This window comes from Fistularia commersonii, chromosome 1 (genome assembly GCF_037954325.1).
Source record: "Fistularia commersonii isolate RoL2024-O1a breed Wild chromosome 1, RoL_Fcom_v1.0, whole genome shotgun sequence".
Classification (NCBI taxonomy): Eukaryota; Metazoa; Chordata; class Actinopteri; order Syngnathiformes; family Fistulariidae; genus Fistularia; species Fistularia commersonii.
The window spans coordinates 26,664,794-26,689,739 of record NC_141284.1 but is presented as its reverse complement, the minus strand read 5'-3'; the positions used below and the strand labels follow the sequence as shown (position 1 = coordinate 26,689,739).

Here is a 24,946-nt window from a genome sequence, read left to right as displayed (position 1 = left end):
CAATCATTTCATCCAAGGTCTTAAAATTTGAGTTATGCTTTTTGTTTTTAAGTTGCCATTTCCAAAGAAACCCCCCGTTGTGGAAATAACTCAAACAGATCCTTCCTTCATTCAAAGTGTGTTTAGATTTATCGATTATAAAATAAATACCAGAAGTACAATTAAAGGACCAATCAGATGCGTGGGTTTATTCTTAATAGATAGATGGAAATTTCAGCGTTTTATTTCCTTCTTATCTGCTTCATGGCAACCCTTTTTTTTTTTTTTTTAAGCCACAACCCCGAAGTGCGCCAGCGGAGAGGAGCCTCGGAGCCTCGGAGCCTCGGAGCCGCGGAGCCGCGGAGCCTCGGAGCCCCGGAGCCGCGGTGCTTCTCCCGGGGTGACGAACCCGGCTTTGCCCCGCCGCCGGGTACGTTGCACCACCACGCCGATCACATCCGGATCGAACGATTCTTCGATCGATCGGACATCTTTGCAGCCCAAAAAGATGGGACGTGGAGGAATCCTCAGACGCCCATGCATGCTGCAGATTTTTTTTTTTTAAATTCTCCCTGCATGAGGTATATTTGAGTTTCTGCAGCCCTGCTGTCATTCGATGGAAAATGTGTGTGTGTGTGTGTGTGTGTGTGTGTGTGAGAGAGAGAGGGAGGGGGGGGGGGTCGGTGCCCATGGAGACTGCAAGTCCTTCATTTCCAATGCAGCGTCGGTGATGCACACACACACACACACACACACAGGCACACACACGGAGCGAAACTGAAATTCAAGGTTGATGCATTGAATGACAAGGCGGCTCATCTTCATCTCCATCTTCATCTCCATCTTCATCATCGGCAGCCGTTTTTGCACCCCTGCCTTGATTTGCCTGTTGAATAATGCCGACCCCCCTCCTTTCTCCTTCCAGCGAGGTTGCACAACTCCCGGAGGAGCCACATCAGGGAGACATGGGATGGGCCGGAGGAGCCTGGCGTCTTTTCACGGCGGAGATCCGGGTGATAGTCGGCGTTGTGATGCACCGCGGAGAGACCAGAGAGTAAGTGCAAGGATCAGGACGGATATTGACCTTCAGTGCATCACCTGGATGGAAATATGGACACCTTCAATGGAGGACTTTTAACTCAACATGTCCAGGAACTATGAGGTGGGTTCATTTTCCATCCTTTTTTTTCGTATTCAAATACAACATGTGTTTTTCGAATGCTTATTTGAAAATTGTCGACACTGGAAGGATTCAAACTTTTACGCTGAATGTTCAAAAAACAAATTTTAATGGTACATATCTGACCCATAAATTACCAGATTTTTTAAATTTTTTTGTGGGTGTTTTATTTTATTTATTCTTTTTATTCATTATCATTTTTTATTATATTTGATTTATTTATTTATATTTTATCTATACGGTTGGGTTTTCTTATACATAAATTACTACATTTCTTCATTCAATTTTATTCTTATTGCATTTCAGATATTTTTTCTATTTTTTTTTTTCTGTTTTATTTTTGTTGATTTTTCATTTCATTTTTTGGAACATTTTTGTTTGGGAAAATCAACTTTTGTTGAATTGTTTTTTTTTCTTTATGAATGACCAAGGTGTAAAGACGGTTTATTAGTGTGCGCTTGTATCTCCCACCAGTAAGCGGACAGTCAGCAAACTCCCGACATTTCTAAAGATGTCAAGTCAGTCAGCCTGAACTGGTGCGAACAAAATGTATAAAAGAAGACATAATATGTCCCAGATGTTTATTTGACAGGATGGGGTGTTTGCAAAAGGGTGGACTTCGTAACAAAACATAGCGTTGCGGTCGAGAAGATGGAAAAAACCCTTGGTTTTGTACGTAATGTTGTAGTGGACTTCATTTCGAAATACAATTTTGTGATGACTCGTGTTCATATAAGAATTGAGCATCTCTATAGACGACCAATGCTGACCAACCGTTGCATCAGAGGCTCTATAATTCAAAGGTATAACTTAGAAATGGGTCGAGACTTTGTGATTTTAAAAGTTGCTAGAGCAGCTAAATTAACTAAAAAAAACACAATAACACAAGTAAATAAAATCCAATACAATGCATTCCTTTCAAATGTATTAAAACATAAGATAAGATAAGATAAGATAAGATAAGATAAGATAAGATAAGATAAGATAAGATAAGATAAGATATACTGTATTGATTGCCATAGGAGAAATTATTTCATCACAGCAGCGCAACAATTACAGTATCAATAAATATGGGTATAAAGATAAGCTAAAATAAGCTAAAATAAGCTAAGATAAGATAAGCTAAGATAAGATAAGAGAAGATAAGATAAGATAAGATAAGATAAGATAAGATAAGATAAGATAAGATAAGATAAGATAAGATAAGATAAGATAAGATATACTTTATCATCCCAATAGGGGAAATTCTTTTGTCACAGCAGGACAACAATTACAGTATCAATAAATATTAGTATAGATAAAATAAAATAAAATAAAATAAAATAAAATAAGAAGAGTAGGCATATTGTTTATTTCAAAATGTTTCTGTGATATTTTCATGCATGAATCCTGCAGATAGTTTCAGTAGCTTGGACAGGAGACAATAAGCACCGAATGGAGCAAAGAACAACGACTCAGGTTAATGCGAAAATATTCCAATGAAATGTGGTGCGGACAAGCATCCAAATAATTTTCTCTGCTGCAGACCTCATTTTCGGTTCAAAAATCTCAACGAAACAAAACAGATTGTGCCGATGATGTCATCAAGAGACAAAGCCTGGAGCCGTTCCATATACAGTGAATAATGGAACAACTCCCCAAACACTGACACAAAACCACCGTTGTAAGGACACATTCACATTCACCGAGGCCCGTGCCATCAAAATAAAACTCAAAATAAAATAAAAAATAAAAATGTAGAAACTCGGCTCCTGAGAAATAAAATCTAGTTTTCTTTTCATTTTCAGTTCAGAGCACTGACTTGATTACAGACAATTAGAAGTGAACTGTGGTTCATATTCAGACGTTTTTTTGTGGGAAAAAAAAATGAAAATTCCAGATCACAAACACTATGAAAAATATTTCTAAATAAAGCAAGAGTGCGTGTCATGTCTGCTATCAAAGATGCATACGCCTCAAATATTTCGATCTTGCAAACCGGGAAATGGAAGTGAGGTTTTAAGTATCTTTTTTTTTTTAACTCTCATTTATTCAAGAAAACAAATCATCCACCGGACCTGTTTTTATACATATACGCGCAGGCGCTGAGCAAAGTGGGCAGCAGTGATGCATTTTAGAGCCTGAATGGACAAAATCTGCTGTGTCCTGCTGTGTTGCTAAGCTACATACGTGGAGCCTATTATGGGATATCAGGCGATATAGTGGGGGTCATGTGGGCAGTAGATGTACTTGCATACCCTTCTTTGTGCCTCGCTGGATTGCCAAAAATGTCCTTTTTGCATTTCTACCGTCCCCGTCTCTTCCTCCGGTCTGAATCCTACATCAGCACCTCAGTGATTTCAGTGGCAATGGTGATGTTGTTGGATATTGGACGAAATATTCATATAAATATGTATTTATCTGTGTCTTTGTGTCATCTTCAACCACTTCAGAATAGGGTCTAAATCTCAGAAGCCTAGCTTGGCAGCGTTAGCGACAGATGGAGTTGTATTCAGGCTTAGAAGCCTTTAGATCACATGGGTCAAACTCAAGGCCTGCGGGCCAAATGTGGCCCGCCGCCTCATTTTTTTGCGGCCCGTTAGAACGTCTTAAAAAGGTCTGATTGTGTTAAAAGTAAAATCAAACGTGTGCATTGACCATAAACTACATTTCCCACAATTCATGCCGATCACGTTACCTGCGAAATGACGGCATCCCACCATTAGATCGCAGTGTATCCACATCAATGCCATTTTCAACCAGTGGAATTTGGAAAAACAAATGATCCCTAAATGTCCAGGAAGACGAAAATTGATGCAGATGGAAGGATGTTTCAAGAAACACGGGAAGGCTAATACATGTTTGTGCTTCGAGGAGAAAAAGAGGTATGTCTTTTGTGTTATGAGGCAGCGTCGGTGGTCAAAGAGGACAATCCAAAAAATGCGGAGCTAAGTAGGCTAATGATAGCCTTCCAGAAAAATAACAAATTGTCCAAGAATTAAAAGCCAAACTGCAATGGCGGCAGAATTTGTTCACAAAAGCCGCATCCAATAAAAGTACAGCAGTGACAGCTAGCTTTGTAACAGAGCAACTCTTTTTTTTTTTTACATCAATGCAAATACATATGTAATGTTTTGATTGATGAACGAATTCAGAGTTATTTAACATGAAGGCCTAGTTACATTTATTTTACATTACATTTAGTTACATTTATACTGTTACCGTTACATAACAATTATATGTTGCCCCTTTGAGGGCAACTATTATGATGATGCGGCCCTCGGTGAAAATTAGTTTGATACCCCTGCTTTAGATAGTATGAAAATTTACATTTGCACATCCGTCAGAATCTTAAACCTTAGAAAAAAAAAAAAAAGAAAAAACTCACCCACTTAATGTAAATCGTAATAATTTATATAATTCATATGTTCATAACTGTGCAATATTTCATTTCATAACAGCTGCATGTGCAATATTTTTCCTACTCTTGTGCACTCTTTATCCTTCACCTGGTACTTAAGACCTTAAGACATTTTATAGCCTTGACTGGTTACTTAGATACTTTATAGTTTATTTGTATTTCTTACCCCCCCCCCCCCCCCTTTTTTTTTTTTTTTTTTACTGTTTATACAATTTTCTACTATTATTTATTATTGTTATGTTTTACTTGTAACTCTGGCACAACGATTTACTTCAGGATGAATAAAATTGTTTCATTCTTATTCTTATTCTTAATTTGTCTGCTGTAGCGGCTGCATGATACGACCTAAAAGCTCCAGAGCGGTTGCTAAATGTTGATGTTAAATCACAGCGATGCCTCACCGTGCTCCGCTCTATTATGCCTCTAGCCGGTTCTGCAAGGAATTCACCCTAGCTGAGTTACCATGACAACGCCGCTCTTAAGCACCAATGAGTAAATAAACGCTCTCGCAGGGATAGAAATTAATGACGCATTCGGTTTAATTAAAATACAGATCGTCGGTTTTCCCCTCTGCTTATCCCCCCCCCCCCCCCCCGGCAGCCTGGTCACTCAGTAGGGATGTTGGCCGCCGTGGAACATGGTCCCATCCTCTGCAGCGACTCCAACATCCTCTGCCTCTCGTGGAAAGGACGCGTTCCCAAGAGCGAGAAGGACAAGCCGGTGTGCCGGAGACGGTACTACGAGGAGGGCTGGCTCGCGACGGGGAACGGGAGAGGAGTCGTCGGGGTGACGTTTACATCCAGTCACTGCAGGAGGGACAGGAGTACACCTCAGAGAATCAACTTTAACCTCCGTGGACACAACAGCGAGGTGGGTCCTCGGCAGCAACTACAACTAACCTTTTTTTTTTTAATTCAAAATTTAATTTATTTTTTTTTATTAAATTAATACATTTAAAAAAAAACAAAAAAATAGCGATTCCACAACAGATAGTCTTCTCTTTCTCTATTTTTCTACAATAGATAGATCATCTAGAAAACAATGAGGCCCTACACCTGAAGTTAAATTTATTGAATATACTGTCATCATTTACTAAAATAAAATAAAATAAAATAAAATAAAATAAAATACATAATAATAATTATAATAATGATAATAATAATAGTAATAATAATTATAATAATAATAATAACAACAATAATAATAAATGTGCTTTCAAGTACATGGTATTAACAAGATTAAGCTATCAACTTTAACCAAAAAAAATTGAGTCTGGTAATTTGCAAGTGTATTTGCAGTCCCTATGTCCTCTATTGTAAGTCGCTTTGGATAAAAGCGTCTGCCAAATGTAATGTAATGTAACGTAATATAATGGTTAATTTACAGTATTTTCCTATTTTGCGATTGTTATATATTTTGCTGATTCTTTTTCAACATTTCATGTACTTTTCCATTTCATTTATATTGCAATTTCTTTTTCACACCCTGCATTTTGTTTTTTTACTTTTGCTTTGTTTACGAAACACCTCTCTTTCACACTCTGATTGTGTGTGTGTGCGTGTGTGTGCACCTGTTTTGCTGTTATTGCAGCAGAAAATTGCTGCTATTAGCCTCCGCTGACATTGTTTGACTTTGACCGTTCGCTTCCCTTCCAACCGCTGAATTTAATACACACTCGACCTTTTCCAGCCCTGTTGCTGCGCTCAATGTTAATCACGAATGCTCCTCAGCGCAAAAAAAAAAAATAGCAAGTGTCCTCCTTCCCTTCTAGGTTGTTTTGGTCCGCTGGAATGAACCCTTTCAGAAGCTGGCCACGTGTGACATGGAAGGAGGCATTTTTGTGTGGATCCAATACGAGGGAAGGTGGTCGGTGGAGCTGGTGAACGACAGGGGAGCCCAGGTAGACCAGAGGCTTCTTGTAAGATCGGCAATAAGCAAAGAAAAGAAAGACAAAAAAAAAAAAAAAAAAAAGGCTCATGTGAAATAGGAAAATAAAAGAGCTGCGTTTTGGGTTGTTTTTTCATCCCCAAGGTGAGCGACTTTACTTGGTCGCATGATGGAACTCAAGCTCTCATCGCGTACCGCGACGGCTTCGTGTTGGTCGGCTCGGTCAGCGGACAGAGACACTGGTCCTCCGAGATCAACCTGGAAAGTCAAATCACCTGCGGGATTTGGACGCCGGACGATCAGCAGGTGAGGTGTAACGCATTCTGCTTATACTTTTATTCTCGCATCCTTCAAGTATCTCTATTTTGCCTTTTTTTTAGCTTTTTGATTCTTTTTTTAAAAAATAGCTCCCCCCTCTTTTTAAAATATATTTTATTATTTTTTTATATATATTTTATTTTTTTTATATATATATATATATTTTATTTTTATATATTTAATTTTATCTATTTTATATACAGGACTGTCTCAGAAAATGCCGTTAATGCTGTTAAAAAACAACAAAAAATACTTTTTCATGATATTCTACCTGAGCAAGATAATTGTGCTGTGGAGTTGAAAAAAAAAGACAAAAAGCAGAAATAAAGTTAGGAAAAATTGGGAAAAATAGGGATGTAATGACCATTGTTTTATCACAAAATAATACTGCTGTATCACTGAGAAAAAAGACAAGACTTGGGCTTGTACCTCCCACATATACAGGGTTGTCTCAGAAAATTAGAATATTGTGATAAAGTTATTTATCTTCTGTAATGCAATTACAAAACAAAATGTCATACCTTCTGGATTCATCACAAATCAACTAAAATATTGCAAGCCTTTTATTATTTTAATATTGTTGATAATGCCTTAAGAAAACTCAAAAATCCTATCTCAAAATATTAGGATATCATGAAAATTTTCCTTTCCTCCCGTATATACAGGACTGACTCAGAAAATTAGAATATTGTGATAAAGTTCTTTATCTTCTCTAATGCAATTAAAAAAACAAAAATTACTTTTTCATGATATTCTAATATTTTGAGATAGGGTTTTTGAGTTTTCTTAAGATATAAGCCATATTCAGCAATATTCAAATAATAAAAGGCTTGCAATATTTCAGTTGATTTGTAATGAATCCAGAATGTATGACATTTTTGTTTTTTGTAATTGCATTACAGAAGATAAAGAACTTTATCACAATTTTCTTATTTTCCGAGACAGCCCTGTAGATAGTTATATATTTTTGTGCTCACGTTTCAAATATTTAAATTTTTTTTCATCCAAGGCTCTCGACTTTTCGTCGAATCCTATGATACATTTGAATTTCTTTCTCTTTTAAAATATCAGATTAAAAATCACACCATCCTCTGATGCATTACTCCCAATTTTTATCTTTTAATCGGCGGCCCCAGGTTTTGTTCGGCACAGCGGACGGCCAGGTGATCGTGATGGACTGCCACGGACGGATGCTCGCGCACGTTCTCCTCCACGAATCGGACGGAATCGTCAGCATGTCCTGGAACTGTCCCGATTTCCTGGTGGAGGACAGCACGGAGAGCGACACCGACTCCGACGACAATTTTCTACCTTTAGGTTCGACGCCTCCTCGCTGCTCGGTTAGACTTTATTGAAAGTTTCCAAGGGGGAAAAGTAACATTTGTTTATTTGTTTTTTAGTGCGGCGAGTCAAACCCTTGTTGACCGTCACCTTCCTATCAGGAGATATCAGTTTAATGAACAACTACGACGACCTTTCTCCTGCCGTGATTCGCTCGGGGCTTAAAGGTGAGTCGGTTTCGGAGATAATTCCGAAATGGGCCGACCCTGATGACATGATCTTCTTCCTCTGGAAGATGTTGAGGCGCAGTGGTGCTCCCAGGGGGACCTCCTCGCCGTGGCGGGCATGGAGAGGCACGGACTCGCTGCCGACTCCGCTTGTGCGTCCATCATGAGGAACGCTCTGGTTAAGTTCTACAACGTCCAGGGAGAACATATCTACACCTTGGAAACACCGGCTCAGGTCAGAACCGCGAGGACACGCACGGGACGGGACGCCTCGTCGGATGAATGGCGGATCGGTGAGACCTTGCAGACCAGCCAGGAGACAGGCTGGGAGGGATAGATAGATGGATAGATAGATAGATAGATAGATAGATAGATAGATAGATAGATAGATAGATAGATAGATAGATAGATAGATATGGATGGATGGATGGATGGATGGATGGATGGAAGGAAGGAAGGAAGGAAGGAAGGAGGATGGATGGATGGATGGATGGATGGATGGATGGAAGGAAGGAAGGAAGGAAGGAAGGAAGGAAGATGGATGGATGGATGGATGGATGGATGGATGGATGGATGGATGGATGGATGGAAGGAAGGAAGGAAGGAAGGAAGGAAGGAAGGAGGATGGATGGATGGATGGATGGATGGATGGAAGGAAGGAAGGAAGGAAGGAAGGAAGGAAGGAAGGAAGATGGATGGATGGATGGATGGATGGATGGATGGATGGATGGATGGATGGATGGATGGATGGATGGATGGATAGATAGATAGATAGATAGATAGATAGATAGATAGATAGATAGATATGGATGGAGGGAGGGAGGGAGGAAGGAAGGAAGGAAGGAAGGAAGGAAGGAAGGAAGGAAGGAGGATGGATGGATGGATGGATGGATGGATGGATGGATGGATGGATGGATGGATGGATGGAAGGAAGGAAGGAAGATAGATAGATAGATAGATAGATAGATAGATAGATAGATAGATAGATAGATAGATAGACGAATGGATGGATGGATGGATGGAAGGAAGGAAGGAAGGAAGGAAGGAAGGAAGATAGATAGATAGATAGATAGATAGATAGATAGATAGATAGATAGATAGATAGACGAATGGATGGATGGATGGAAGGAAGGAAGGAAGGAAGGAAGGAAGGAAGATAGATAGATAGATAGATAGATAGATAGATAGATAGATAGATAGATAGACGAATGGATGGATGGATGGATGGAAGGAAGGAAGGAAGATAGATAGATAGATAGATAGATAGATAGATAGATAGATAGATAGATAGATAGATAGATAGATAGATAGATAGATAGATAGATAGATAGATAGATAGATAGATCCCCACGGGGGAAATTAGTTTGCCACAGCAGCTCAACAATAACAATATCAATAAATATGATTATAAATAGACGAGACATAAACAGGAGAACAGGAAGGATAAAAATAGAAAACAGAATGGAAAAAAAAAAACAGCAACAACAAGGGAAAAATTGGATCAGCAGGGTGAGAATGGAGTGACAACAACAAAGATGGAAAAAAAAAATCTATAAATAACAGAATTAGGTCATGATACGTGAATGAGTTTGGTATTGAGGCAGCAGAAGCCCAGATTTACCTCCGGCTGGTCCGAGTTGTATCTGGATGAGCCGCCTCATCGTGCAGAGGGCGGGAAGGATTGTCAAGGATTTCTCCCGGTTTGTCCTTCACCCTCCTCGCGCTACATACATCACAAAAACGTGGCTGTCGCAAAGCTACATTATATGTCCCGCTAAACCAGGGGTGGGCAAACTTTTTTGCTCAGGGGCTGCATTGACTTTTGAAAATTTGAAAGACGGGCCGGGTCACCACAAGATACAATACAAATAGAAAATGAAAAAAAAAAAAAAAGCGCATTTGTTAACATTACATATCAAACTCTTCTGACATTTGCTTTGATGATAAATCCATCTTGGTTTTGAAGGCTCTGACGTTTGCTTGCATTTCATGCACAAACTGTGTTTTTTCCCTTGTAGCTTCAGGTCCAGCTCATTTACGTGTCAGTATGTCCAGGGTAAAGGCTAAATCAAAAAGCCAATCCGTCTCATTCAGCTCAGGAAAATTCTCAAGTAGCTCCAAAAATGAAATAATCTCCTGTTTGAGCTCCCACATTCATTGATCCAAGAAGATCCGATCTTTGGCGGGCCGGATTTAATAGACCAACGGGCCGGATGTGGCCCGCGGGCCGTAGTTTGCCCGCCCCTGCGCTATACGTATGAATACAAGGTTGTGTTTGACATGAGTCTAATAACCAGAAGAACTCCCATTAAGTAACGTTTTACCAGTTGTTTACAATTGTAGCTAATAGTTCTTGATGAAATGCAAGACAATCTGTGATGAAATGTCATCTTTTTAGCATCTTTATGAGATGAGATGAGATGATGAGAGATGAGAACAACTTTATTAATCCCGAAGGAAATTGTTGTGCCAGAGTTTCAAGTAAAAAAACAACAGTAATAGATAATAGTAGAAAGGAGGAAGAATAAGAAATATAATGAAATATGAATTGTCTAACTGTTAGCAGTAACCACAAAGATTGAAGATTCCCTGCGGCTGAGGGAAGAAAGGAAGGATTTATCACAGGATTTATCCCCTTTATCACAGGCTATGTAATAATCGAACTTCACTGACATGAAATTGTTATTTTTTCACAATTCCCACTGTCACATTTTGCTATTTCCTTCCCTTCTGAATGCAATTCGCGGTTGCTATCACCTCTCTTTGAAATGCTCTCGTCAAAAGCGGCTTTTCAGACGCGTCGTTCAAGTAACAGCTATTGTAAAATTATGTTTATTGGGGTTTTTTTGTGATTTTATCTCAACAATTACCACACTAGATAAAGGAACGGGTCATAATTAAGGGGCAAAGAGGGTGAACACATCATAAATCCGCAGTCGTGTAAAGAATATTTTTACAACGACTGTTTTACAGAGGCCCATTACCACCATCTGTTGGGGTCACCGGGACTCTCGGCTCTTCCTGGCTTGCGGGCCGGCGCTGTACGTGGTGCGGGTGGAGCACAGGGTTGCCAGCCTCCAGCTGCTCTGCCAGCAAGGAATCGCCAGCGCCCTGCGGGAGGAGAAGGACGTGGGGAAGCTCAACATGCCCTCCTTGCTCTGCTCCTACGTGACCACCGCCTTCATACCCACCATCAAGGTGCATCGATCACGACTTAATGATAGCCGGGGACGTCTTCCAAAGCGACGAAGGAAAAAACTTTAACCGACAGCCGTTTCCCGTCTTTGTTCCAGCCCCCGATCCCTGACCCCAACAACATCCGGGACTTTGTCAGCTATCCCACATCCGGGAACGAGAGGCTGCACTGCACGATGAAGCGAGCCGAGGACAGCCCGGAGGCGGGCGGACCCTGCTACACCCTCTATCTAGAATACCTGGGAGGTTTGGTGCCGATCCTGAAAGGACGGCGCATCAGTAAGCTACGACCGGAGTTCGTCATCATGGATCCGAAAACGGACAGCAAAGCGGGTGGGTTTAACTACCGGGCGAGATACGGGTGTGAAGTTGAACTCGCGTCGTGGCGAATGTTGAGGTTGACCTTCTCTGTCTCCATCTTTGTGGGTCCAGGGTATCTGGGCCGCTCGGCCGCAACGTCTTATACAGCGGACCATCACTTTTCGAGGGAGTTACGATCATTTTGACGCAAACAACCCTTTACGAACTTCTCGCAAACTGTTATCGACCCACCGTCCGCTGTATTACGCTTCCCTTGTCTTATACAGTACACCAAACACTTTTGGATCATTGTAACATACAACAAATGTTGAAATACAACACAAAATGTACAGCAAATGACTACATTAGAAATCATATCACATGTAAAGTGAATAGAAATTATTTATATGGAAAGAAATCCAATTTTATATTTTTGACGAATCATTCTATAGGGTGCTCACCATTGAAAATACCTGGCGTCGTGATGAGATCTCGCGTGGGTACAATGGTAAGAGCTTTTTTTTAGCAAATCTTGATTTTATTTATTTCATAAAATTAATTTTAGTTTTTTACTTTAGTTTTTTACTCTATTTTTTTTTTTTTTTTTTTGCTCTTCTCGGGTTAGAATACGGCTATTTCATCCCGAAAAAAAATGTTCAAATAATACATTTAATTTATTTAATTTTTAAATAAAATTCTAAATTGCGAGAACCGAATTACAAAAAAAAATCCGCGAAGTAGCGAGGGCGTGAAAGCCGAACAGCAAAATTGTGAGTGTCCACTGTATTATTGTATACAAGTAAGGAAGAGACAGGTTTTATTCATTGTGCTTTCAGAATAAACACCATATTCATTGTTCACAGTATCAAATCAAATTTAAATTGAAGTCTTCAATTGTAATGCGCCAACAATTTGTTTCACAACACTCATTCTTAGAAGCAGTGTTGTATTTTTCAGTCTTCAGCCACGGCCTTATTTTAAATCATATCCCACTCAAAAATAAGCAATTCTGGTAGCAGAACTGAGTAGAGGCTGCAGAAGCTTCCGGCATCTGGGCACTTATGATACTTCCTATCACTGTTACATAACTGCGTTAGATAACGCCAACTTCTGGAACAAAAAAATATATTTCAGAAGCTTTTAAATCTGTAGGAAGTAAGCAGTTTCAATTCTGGAGGCAAAGACAGGATTATAAACCAGCTGTTTCATTTCTGAGTGTTTGCGGTTAGCATTGAGGACGCTTCCTAGCGATGAAGACAATGCTTGCTAGCACTAAAGATGAGGTTTGCTAGCACTGAACAGCTAACAAATTCTTGTGTCTGATTGCATATTTCACAAATACATGTTTTAAACTCATTAAAACCAGACAGTTTCAAGTTTCTGTACGGTTTAGGTGCAATCTTTGTTTTATAGTAACTAATTTGTGCTTGAAGTGGGCATTGCGGTGTGATCTAATGTTATCAAATACTGGATTTTTTTCGACAGCGTTGTGTTTTTTTTTTCCCCAGAGGGAATTTCTAATGCGGTGTGAACCTTTAGCAAAATTATATGGAGAGCAGGAAGTCTGTTATTTGAATATTTATTTGGTATTTTTCTAACCCTATTAACTATCAGCTAGGAGTTATTAGCCACTCAGCTTTTGGTTTTCAGTCACTCCTGTGGAAAATGATCACTGCAACAAGAACTGAACAAAACAGGGTGCATTATTATTATTCAGAACTTGATTTTTTTTCTAGGTTTTGTGTAATGCATTAATTTTTGTCAAAATAGAACCATCTAAGCTGTAGGGATACTTTTCAATTGAAGCTTTTGCACCAAACTGGCTGTCTAAATCTAAACATAGAGCTAGCAGTGAGCTGGTTTCGACTGAGAATTCACAAGTATCTCCTAAATTTGCTCGGCCGAGAGATTGTTCAACAACGGAAGAGTCGAGACACCCAAGAAATAGCGCAACGCTGGTTTTATCTTGCATGCAAGTGGGGAAAAGCATAATACGGAGTTCTTTAGGAAGTCTTAGGTCACTCGTTTATTGTCCTCGGAGGTCTTCGGAGTCAGGTGTCCAGGAGGGCGTTCTTCTTCAGCCGATCACATTCTTTCCTCCATCTAGGGAGTTGACTTCTTCCCAAGTCTCTAGTCCCCCCTCGCCACCTCCTCCCTTCGTCAATCAGGGCGCAGTGACATTATCTTGCATGCAGCTGGGTACAAGCTATTTTCAAAACAGTTTCTTCTTCGCAAATATGCCACACATCATGATATCTTGTATAGATATTCACGTGAGACACGCAAACAATTCAGCAGTCCATCAGTAAATCATTTTGACACTTCCCCCTTTTGTTCATTCGTTCAACAACAATCTGCACGACATTCATTCATTTTTGTGGCTACCCGTCTTATCGAGCTTTAACCAGTTAGAAATTGCAACGATATGACAAATTATACTGGAGCGCGTTCGTCTCCTGATTGGATTCACATGCCGAATTTGCCGGTTGTCTCGTTCGCTTTGGTCTTGTGTTGGGCTACAAATCAATAACAAATCATATTTTGAACGGTAAATGTGACTTTTTTTTCAGCAATTTTGAAAAAAAAAAAAAAAAAACCTAAAAAATTTTTTTTTTTTCATTTTGCATTTTTTTCTTTCCACGATGACAGGTGAGGCTCGGCCTCCCCCTGCCTCTACTGACTGCACGTCACTGCTCTAGAATATATAGATCTGCCGCTTTGCGCTACCAACGGTAGTTCCCCAGCCCTTATTACTGGACTGGCTACCCCTGAATCAACCAAAAATGTAATTTGTTTCCCATGTACTTATACCGTAAGGGTGGGCATGTCTAAATAAGATTGCGCCGACATGGGTGTGTATGTGCCTTTCAATGAAGTTTTTGTCTTCCGCGGTTACGCTTTCTCAATCTGGTTGAGGTCTGCCTGCTTGGGTCGGATTGATTTGTCGGTGCTCTTAGGATTCCTCCATGCCTCCTTCACCACGTCGGCAGCTTCTGGCCAAGTGTACTTTTCTGCCACAGTGGAAGCACATATAAGGGTCCAACACACTCCTTGGTCTCCCACGGCCGTATCCTCCTCCTCCTCTGCTTTGGCCACTTCTGTGGCCGGTGAGTCCGTGTCCATGGTCGTCATTTCGATCGCTGGAATTTCCGTATCTCGCCGCTCCCCCCGCCATTTTCCTCATGGTGAGGAGTGCGAGGTGCAGCTCCTTTGTTCATCTACTCTCCTCCTTCGCACTCTTGTTATCTAGCTGTTGTTGTGCGTGCCGGCCATATCTTAACAGCTCGCTCCAGCGGCACACCTCCTGATAACCGACAGATTGTTGACGCACCTGGGTTGCAATGTCCGACAAGAATCCCTTCCTGCACAGCAGGCGTGCCATAATGGATGGTAGCGGGTGTTCAAAGTCTGGATCCTCCAGACCGCTGTTTTCCTTGAACGCCTTTAGCAGCCGGGTCATTTATTAATCCACTGACTCATCAGACTTCTGTTTCCATGCATAAACGGCAGCCATATTAACGCGAGTTGGGAAGGCCGTCTTCTCTCGACGATAGTCGTTATTGTCTTTGCGGTTCCAATCGGGATATCGTGCCGATGTCTTTTGGACCGGCAATGGATCTCGAACCTTGACGATGTCCGTTGGTCTCAACATCTTAGCCGTTACGCTCAGAATCTCTGCAACTGTGGGCAGAAATTCACGACAGACTGATTGCAGTTCCTTTGCTCCGGAGGTGGTCCGTGACAGTAGATGCTAAATAGCTGCATCTCTGTCCCCTTGGGTCCGACTTCGGTGCACCGGGATGGGACCGTCACGATCGCTTACTTGGACATTGGTAGCTCGGAAGACGGTTTCTCTTTCACCTTCTCTTCCAACATCTTTATCTGGTTTGTACTAAATGACCCGTTTTCCGGGAATCCACATCTACCATTCCAAAAATTCATTATTAACCCGACACCTTGATTTTTCAGCCGTTTCCACTCGCGCATCCCGCCGTCCATGTCGTCACTGGTCTACTTTGTCTTCAGTCCCTGACCGTCACTAACTGATTTACAACTTGGACGTCTCAGAAGGTCCCAGACCTTTTTCCCTCAGGTCTTCGCTACGGACCGCTGGACGTGTTCAGCAAGGCTGTTCCCATATTTATAATTTGGTATTGGGGTCCGACTCCTGCAGGGGTGCAGCCTGAGGATGGACGTCATGTCCAGGACGCCCAGTCTTTCTGTCACTGGTCCACTGTTCGTGACGCCAGGTTTGTCCCGGAAATTTCCCCAGGCCAAGAGATTCTTAAACAACAGAAGAGTCAGGACACCCAAGAAATAGCGCAATGTTGCTTTTATTTTGCATGCAAGAAGGGAAAAGCATACGACAGAGTTCTTTAGGAAGTCTGCAGCCAAATCCCACCGGTTTCGACAGTCAGGGGGCAGTGACATTATCCTGCATGCAGCCGGATACAAGACTTTTTCAAATCTTTCTGCAGTTTCTTCTTCGTATGTCATATCTTACACAGATATGCGCTTAAGAAACACAAACAACTCAGCAGTCCATCAGCAAATAATTGTCCGCTCCATACGTCATGAAAGGATATTCGAATAAGAAACACAATCAATTTAGCAGTAAATAATTTCCCCATAGCAGTTGTCATTGGTGGCCTCTTGTGTTTAGTTCATATTAAAAGAAAATTGAACTTATCTAATTAATAAGAGAATCCAAAGCAGCGCAGGGTGGATAATAGGTGAAACAAGTTGGATCATGTGGAGAAATGTGTGGGAAAAGTGTATCTAAAATAATCAAGTACAAGACAGCGGTGACATAGTTGTATTGCGGAAAAGCCAGGAGGCAGAACTGGAGGTTGCAGAGATGAAAATGTTGTCTTTCTCTTTGGGAGTGAAGAAGATGGATAGCATGAGGAGATGTTTTGTAGATAAAATTTGAGAGGATTTGGACATGTGCAAAGGAGAGAAAGCAAATCCATTGGTAGAAGGATGCTGAGGTTGGCAAGAGCCTTTGAGGTTGGATGGAGTGAAAGAAGACATGAAGAGAAGAAGTTGCAGAAGTTGTTGCGGTGACACCCGAAGGGGAAAAGCCAAAAGGAAACATAGAAGGTGAAAATCATATTTATAGCAGGACAGCCATCCATCCATCTTCTTCAGCTTATCCGGAGTGGGGTTGCAGGGGCAGCAGTTGCAGCAGAAAGGCCTGGACTTCCCTCTACCTCACTTGGTGCAGCTCTTCGAGGGGAACCCCAAGGTGTTCCAAGGCCCGCCGAGGCACATAGTCTCTCCAGCGTGTCCTGGGACTTCCTCCTGATTAGACAGGGCCTGATCAGATATCCGAGCCACCTCATCTGGCTCCTTTCAAGGCAGAGGAACAGCTATTCTACTCTGAGCCCCACCAGGATGCCCAAACTCCAGATACCCTGTGGAGAAAATTAACTGTAGCTGCTCGGATCCACGACTACCCACAGCTTGTGACTGTATGTGAGGGCGAGAACGTAGATCGACGGGTAAATTGACCGATGCAGAGTCGGCATCACCGCAGACGTTGTGCAAATCCGTCCGTCCATCTCCAGCTCCATCCTTACCTCACTGGTGAACTAGACCACGAGATACCCGGACCTCATCCGCGACCCGGAGGAGGCTCTCCACCTGTTTCCAAACCGGATCCCCTCGACAACCTGGATGTGCCTCGAAATTCTGTACGTGAAGGTTATAAACAGTGACAGAGTCCATTAACCAATCCGCCAGAGCTCCAACGGTAGTTGCGCAAAGACTCCGATTTAGCCCGCGGTTTCACAAATAACCCTATTGAGCCAATGGTGGATCATTATTATCCCTCTACAAAAACCTCATTTTACATTTTTCGTCTTCTTCTTGCAGAGGAGGTGTGTGTGAATCCGATGATCTCATACACCGACAGCTGTAACTGCTCCGACTCCAGCGACATTGAGCTAAGCGATGAGTGGGTCGGGAAGAAATCGCCGAAGTTATCGCGAGGAAACAGGTCACCTCGAGTTATTTTTGATTAAATATCTTAGTTTTTTTTTAGGATAAAGTCACATCTTCACATCTTTTTCTATTGAAAGATAATTCACCGTTACGTCTGTGTTTTTCAAAGACTGAACATGGAATCGAGAAAATCGCCCAAGCTTTCAAGAGCTAATCAGGAAGGCCAGCGTTCACCACGGTTGCCCTCAAAGAAACCTCCGGTTCGATCGCCGAGTCTGACACGTCGGGAGTTTTCTATGGATGGAATCACAGAGGTGTGATGTCTTACTATGCAGCTATTTTAATCATTGTTATGATTATTGAGAAAAAAACTTTAATTATAAGAAAGCCTTTTTTCTAGGAATGTAGATTTTCCAGCGTCAGAATATTGCTGATAATGCCTTAAGATAACTGAAAAATCCTGTCTCAAATTTATTAGAATATCATGATTTTTTTTTTTTTTTATTGCATTACAGAAGATAAATAACTTTATCACAATATTCTAATTTTCTGAGACGGTCCTGTATATTGCATTCCATCATCTGGGATTTGATTTAAAATTCATGGTATTCTAATATTATAATATATAAATCATGATTTTTTTTTTTTAAATCTATGTATGTACATCCCTAATTAAAAAAAAAAAAAATCATGATATTCTAATATTCTAATATATATGTCATGATTTTTTTTTTTTTTTTTTAATTAGGGATGTAATGACCACTGTTTTACCACAAAAATAATACTGCTGTATCACAGAGAAAAAGACAAGACTTCAGCTAGTACCTCCCAAAAAAACAGGACCATCTCAGAAAATTAGAATATTGTGATAAAGTTATTTATATTCTGTAATGCAATAAAAAAAAAAAAAACATGATATTCTTATAATTTGAGATAGGATTTTTGAGTTTTCTTAAGATGTAAGCCGTAATCAGCAATATTAAAATAATAAAAGGCTTGCTATGTTTTAGTTGATTTGTAATGAATCCAGAATGTATGAAATCTTTGTTTTTGTAATTGCATTGCAGAAAGAACTTTATTGCAATATTCTAATTTTCTGAGACAGTCCTGTATATATGGGAGGTACTAGCTGAAGTCTTGTCTTTTTTCTCTGTGATACAGCAGTATTATTTTGTGATAAAACAGCGGTCTGAACATCCCTATTTTTCCCAACGTTTCCTAACTTTATTTCTGTTTTTTGTCTTTTTTTTTCGACTCCACAGCACAATTATCTCGCTCAGGTCACTTCTAACATTTGGGGAACAAAATTCAAAATTGTCGGACTCGCATCTTTCCTTCCCGCTAATCTTGGCGCAGGTGAATATCACAAACACACACACACTTCACTGCCAATTCAGATAAACAGCCGCAATATATTTTCTTCTTTTTTTTTTTCCCCCCAGTCATCTATAAGACCAGCTTGCTTCATTTGCAACCAAGGCAGATGACAATCTACCTCCCAGAGGTCCGGAAGATTTCACACGACTTCATGAGCTTGCCGGTGTTCAACCCCAATGTCTTCAGCGAGGATGAAGATGACTTACCAGGTGTGATGGAAGAAAAGAACAGTAGTTTTGATTCTTAAGGATTGAATGAAAAAAAGATACAGCTTGGTTTTAATTTACACGAGGTTAAATGTCGCACGGAGTCTGAATGTTTGTCAGTAAAAATGACTGGCAGAGCGGTCATGCGGCTACTTTATCTGACATATATATTTGTTTTTGACACCAGCATTTCACTTAATACCAAATGAGACTGTCCTGTCTTTTTACAATTATTGCCTTTTGTTTAATATCAAAGTGTTACGGTGTTTCAAAATGTAATTTAATTGAAGTTGTGCCGATCAACCGATACTTAACATCTTGCATTACATTACATTACATTGCATTTGGCAGACGCTTTTATCCAAAGCGACTTACAATAGAGTACATAGGGACTGCAAATACACTTGCAAATACACGATGCACAGGAAATATACAGAACAGTAGGCTTGGGTTAGTGAGGGTTTTTTTTAAATTTTTTCATTTTTTTTATTAATGGACAGAGACACACAAACGTACACACACACACACTGCATAGCCTAACTTGCTGCCGACCTGATCTGGGGCATCAGCGCAGTAAAAAGTCTTGAAAGAGAAACGTTTTTACCTGTTTCTTGAAGGTTGAGAGAGATGATGCTAGTCTTGTTGCTTCCGGGAGTTTGTTCCACCACTGAGGTAGTAGAACTGGGAACAGTTTTGCCTGAGATCGCTTAGAGCGAGCAGAAGGTACTGCTAATAGGTTTGAATTAGCGGAACGCAGCTCTCTGCCGGGAACATAAGGTCTTATCATTTCGGTCAGATATGCTGGACCTGTTCCTGAGGTGGTTTTGAATGCCGGGGTCAGGGCCTTGTGCTTGATCCTGGCAGCTACTGGTAGCTGCAACTTTGCAACATTGCAAAGTTTGCAATATTGCTCAATTCCAAATGATGGTTTTTGATAACGTGATTCAACGAAACATGATTGAATTCATAATCTGGTAAACGGATATTGGAGTTTTCTGCAGCTATAACAATCATTCTTTGGTGCAAATACTGTTTAACGCTCTCCTCTGTGCTCTGGTAAAGTTCTAGGGTCGTCCGGAGTGGCGGGAGACAATCCCCCCTGTACGGTCAACATTCCCATCGCTCCCATCCACAGCCCGGCTCAGGCCATGTCCCCGACTCAGAGCATCGGCTTGGTTCAGTCTCTCCTGGCCAATCAGAACATTCAGCTTGACGTCCTCACCAATCCGACGGCGACCGCGGCGGCGGCGGCGGCGGCGGCAGCTTCGGTTCCCGTTTCAGATCACGGGCCGGACACCGTCGCCGCACCGTACCCCGTCCCGGCCAGATACTCGAGCCCGGGTCAGGTGATCTTCAACGGTCTGGAGGTGGGTCCTCTACTGCCCGGGACGCTTCCTCCGCCGCCTCCGCCTCACCACCTTCCGCCACAGCCTCACCCGCAGAGGTCTCACTCACAGCAGCCTCGTCAGCAGTCGAAGCAGTCGCAGCAGCTTCAGACGCAGCAGCCGCAGAAAGTCCACCTCCATCAGCAACAACAACAACAGCAACAGCAGCAGCTTCCTCAACCGCAGCATCATCAGCAGTCGCAGCAGCAACAACAGCAAATACAGCAGCAAATACAACAGCAGCATCAGCAGCTCCAGCAGCTGCATCACCAACAGCAGCAGCTGCATCAGCAGCAGCAGCAGCATCAGCAGCACCAGGTCCAGCAGCACCAACAAATGCAGCAAAGCGGGCCTCAGGTGACGAGTCAACAGCTGCAGCAGCAGCAGCAGCTGCAGCAGCAACAGCAGCAGATGCAGCTGCAGCACGAGCAGATGCAGCAGCAGCAGCAGCAGATGCAACAGCAGCAGCAGCAAATCCGACAGCAGATACTGGAGATGAGGCAGCAGCAGCAGCAGTTGCAGCAGCAGCATCAGCAGATCCAGCAGCAGCATCAACAGATGCAGAGGCAGCACCAACAAATGCAGCAGCAGCTGAAGATGCAGATGTCGCTGCCGCCTCCTCCGACCGGCTACCCGACCATTTCCTTGCAACAGCTCCATCTCCTGCCTCAGATTCCTCCGCCGACCACCGAGCCCGGACTGGACAGAGAACACGGACACCTCCTGAAGCCGAGTCTGCCCAGGACTTTACCTCCGTCTTTCAGCGACAGAGATGCATCCGTGGAGATTCAGATGAGGAAGGTGAATCCTCCTCCTCCGTACCCCGGCACTGTAGTGTCAGCAGCGGCCGCCGCCGCCGCCGCTGCGGCGACGGCGTCCGCCGCGCCTCAAACGCTTGTCACGAACTGCGACAACCCGAGCGTCCTGGCACCGGACCCCTGCCTGAAGAAGGATGAGTTCCTGCTTCACCCCGTGACCTTACAGTACCCGACGCCCCTCGGGTACGAAAGGATCACGACCTTTGACAGCAGCGGAAATGTAGAGGAGGTCTGTCGGCCACGCAGGCGCCTCATTCGCAATCAAAACGCGTACTCCGTCCACGGCATCGGGGGTTCGGCCACTCTCAAGGTCACCTCTTCCGATAGTAAAAAAATTCAACTTCCGTACAGCTCGGCGACACTGAGCCGCCTTTCCGTTCCTCGATATTCGATACCCAGCGGGGACCCGCCTCCTTACCCCGATCCGGCCAATCAAGTCACCGCTACGCTTCCTCCCCCGCAGAGAATCGATAGCAGTCTGATTCACGCTACTCTACGGCGCGACCGCCGAGATGTGGGACTCAAAGTGCCGCAGATGATGGAGAGCTCAAGAACCCTTCCCACAAAGGCTAAAATGAGTAGTGCAATGGCGCTGGGCTACCAGCAGAGGCTGCCTACCGCGTTGTACACTTGTACACAGTGCAGCAGCAACAGCAGCAGCACCAGTGTCAGCGTCAGCGGCGGGGGGACGACGAGCAGCGGCATCGCGGGTGGAACGGTGGTGAGGCAGGACTTCCCGCCGGGGAAAGGAGCGCATCATAGTACTATTATCGTGCACTCGAAAAGCGCCTCCCCTCTGGCCTCACAGTCGTCCTACAACCTCCTGGGCGCCATGGACAACGGCCGCGATAGGACGGTGTACGTTAACTCTGCCTTTACTGAAGACGAGACTTTGAATCAGCAGTGTCATCTAGAAAAATCAGTGCGCCAGCTGACTCTCGGCGACGTCAGCCTGACGGTTAAACGCCCCCCACCTTACCAGTGGGACGCCTCCACCACAGAGGAGTTCTGGCTCACGCCGGAGCAAACCATGTTGGCGCCTCCGCCGGGTCCTCACAAGCCACCTTCCCTCATCATCGGTCAAGCTCCGCACTTGGACGTGACCCGGCTTCCTTTCGTCCTCACCACCAAACCCCCGGCGAGCCCCAGCACGAACACTCTCACTTTCCCATCAGGTTACCAGATATCCCTCTCGCCGTTTCCTCCAGGGGTGGGTCACGGCGGACCTCCGCTTCAGACCTTACAGAACCCTCCGCCGCAGTGCTCCCCCAATGACATGGTGGCTCCCATCCCTTACGCTCAGCAGGACACGAATTTGGTTTTGTCCACAGGCTACTCAACCAATCTGGCCAACCTCGCTTGCTGTCCCCTCCCTCCTATGTATCCTGGCGCCAGCTCCTGCGCCGGACTTCAGCTGCACCCGGTCAACCTCCACCCCTGGAACCCTTACCCGTGCCCGCCTCCCATGCAAGACCCCCCGGCGCCTCCCCTCCCCACTAAAACTCATCAGATTTTAGAGAAGCCCATTCTTTCTCCACCGCCTCCGACTGCGCCGCCGCCGCCGCCGCCTCTCCCTCCTCCCCCCCCGCCCACCGAGCTCATACCCTCCAAAAGCGCGACGGAGGATCTGGCGGAGTCCGCCGCCAGTTTTCCCGAAGCGTCATCCCTCAACGACAGCCCGGTGCCACAGGAGTCGGACCGGTTTAACAAAAAGAGTCGCAAGAGACTGGACAGCCGAGCCGAGGAGGCCACCGTCTCGGAGGGCAAATCCAGGAAGGAGGGTCGCACGCTGTCTGATTTCAACACCCTCATTTCCAGCCCACGTCTGGGCAGCAGAGAGAAGAAGAAGCCCAAGGGGCAGAGAGAACAGCTCACCAAGACGAAGAAGATGAGCAGGACCACGAACGAGTTCCAGGACAGCTCAGAGAGCGAGCCGGAGCTCTTCATCAGCGGCGATGAGCTCATGAATCAGAATCAAAGCAGCAAGAAGAGCTGGAAGAACAAGCGTAGCCTTCGTATGGCGAGCGAACTGGAGGAAATCAAGTGCCGCAAGGCCAACGAAAGAGAGGATCGCAGTCTGGGGAGTCAAGGGTTCGTATACGTGATGGCCAACAAACAGCCGTTATGGAACGAAGCCACCCAGGTTTACCAGCTGGACTTCGGAGGAAGAGTCACCCAGGAGTCGGCCAAGAATTTTCAGATTGAGCTGGACGGCAGACAGGTAAGCGGGATTTTTCGGTTGAAACGTCGACCGATCTAAATGTGAGCGAAAACGCGATTTTTTTTTCACTCATTGCCTTATCTCTTTTTTTCTCCATTCAAGGTGATGCAGTTTGGGCGAATAGACGGGAATGCTTATATTTTGGATTTCCAGTATCCTTTTTCAGCAGTGCAGGCATTCGCTGTCGCCTTGGCCAACGTGACCCAGAGGCTTAAGTGAGGAGTTTCTTTGTACCGACGTCGTATCCTAATCGGAAAAAAAAAAAAAAAAAGGCTGGTCGCTCCTTCACATCGTGGGATTTTACCAGCGAAAATGTGTGTGATGTTGTGGTTCTCTTTTTAAGGAGGAAATGAATATACAAGTTTATCATGCACTTGCAGAAAACTCACATTCAGTATCCCGAAGGCAAAGTCTGTTTAAGTGAAAGTTGATGGAACTATCGTATTTAATTCATTATTATGAGTTCATGTTGAATGTACTTTGACTTGTTTTGTTGTTATTTTCAAATTCTGTTGATTAAAGTAACAAAATAGAGGCGGCCTTTCCCGGTTAAATAAAAAGTAATACACGCTGAAATCAATTTTTACGGAGGTTACATAGAACCTACAGTGCCAAAGACAAAGAAGTATGAGAAAATGTTTGAAAGCTAAGCTATTTCAGTTTTTTTTTTTATATAGTCATGTATACAAAAATATACACAGCAAGCATATTTGAGCAAAGTGGCATATATTTCAGAGTAACATCCCGTATATAAATTATAGGACGGTGAATTTCTAAAATTTCTTCTTACACGTTTTTGGTGTCATTATCGCAAATGCTGTATAAGGAGCGATTTCGATTTGAATTGACTGTATCTTTTTTTTTTTTTTTTTTTTTTATTCTTCTCCATATTATGCTAAAAATGCAGAATACACCTGAGGATTATATTGCTCTATTGTAGTTTGTATATTTTCCACCCATCTTACTTCTATGAAGTGGTGCAACATAGTATATATTTCTCTTTAAGCCACACAGTTATTTGCACACCGTTTTTTCCGTCAGTTACTGACGGGCGACATGTTTTTAATGCTTATATCTATATTTCTCTCCATTTTCCCCTCTAACGTGTCTTATATTGTCGGTGATGGTATATGGTTGGTCAGTTTGTGCCAAATACAGACAAACTTGTAATCGAGATAAATACTAATAACAGAAATCCTCCTGAAGTTTATCTCCACCAGACTCTG

The 24,946-nt window shown here is 43.0% G+C and overlaps 1 protein-coding gene across 2 annotated transcripts; it reads left to right on the top strand.

Annotated features, from left to right (window-relative positions):
• The first annotated feature begins 252 nt into the window (after positions 1-252).
• Positions 253-24,088, top strand: tulp4b (TUB like protein 4b). Of its 2 annotated transcripts, XM_086157419.1 has the most exons (16): positions 253-409; positions 905-1,141; positions 5,160-5,429; positions 6,331-6,459; positions 6,591-6,752; positions 7,901-8,081; positions 8,165-8,272; positions 8,341-8,507; positions 11,246-11,470; positions 11,566-11,800; positions 17,645-17,768; positions 17,883-18,027; positions 18,976-19,069; positions 19,156-19,299; positions 20,359-23,720; positions 23,823-24,088. In XM_086157419.1, the coding sequence occupies exons 2-16, from the start codon at positions 1,124-1,126 to the stop codon at positions 23,937-23,939; spliced, it is 5,481 nt and encodes a 1,826-aa protein (XP_086013545.1). In that variant the 5' UTR covers positions 253-409; positions 905-1,123; the 3' UTR covers positions 23,940-24,088. The 2 variants fall into 2 exon arrangements, with proteins under 2 accessions (XP_086013545.1, XP_086013554.1); XM_086157428.1 differs by lacking the exon at positions 253-409 and having other exon boundaries at positions 1,043-1,141; positions 5,216-5,429.
• Positions 24,089-24,946: the final 858 nt, after the last annotated feature.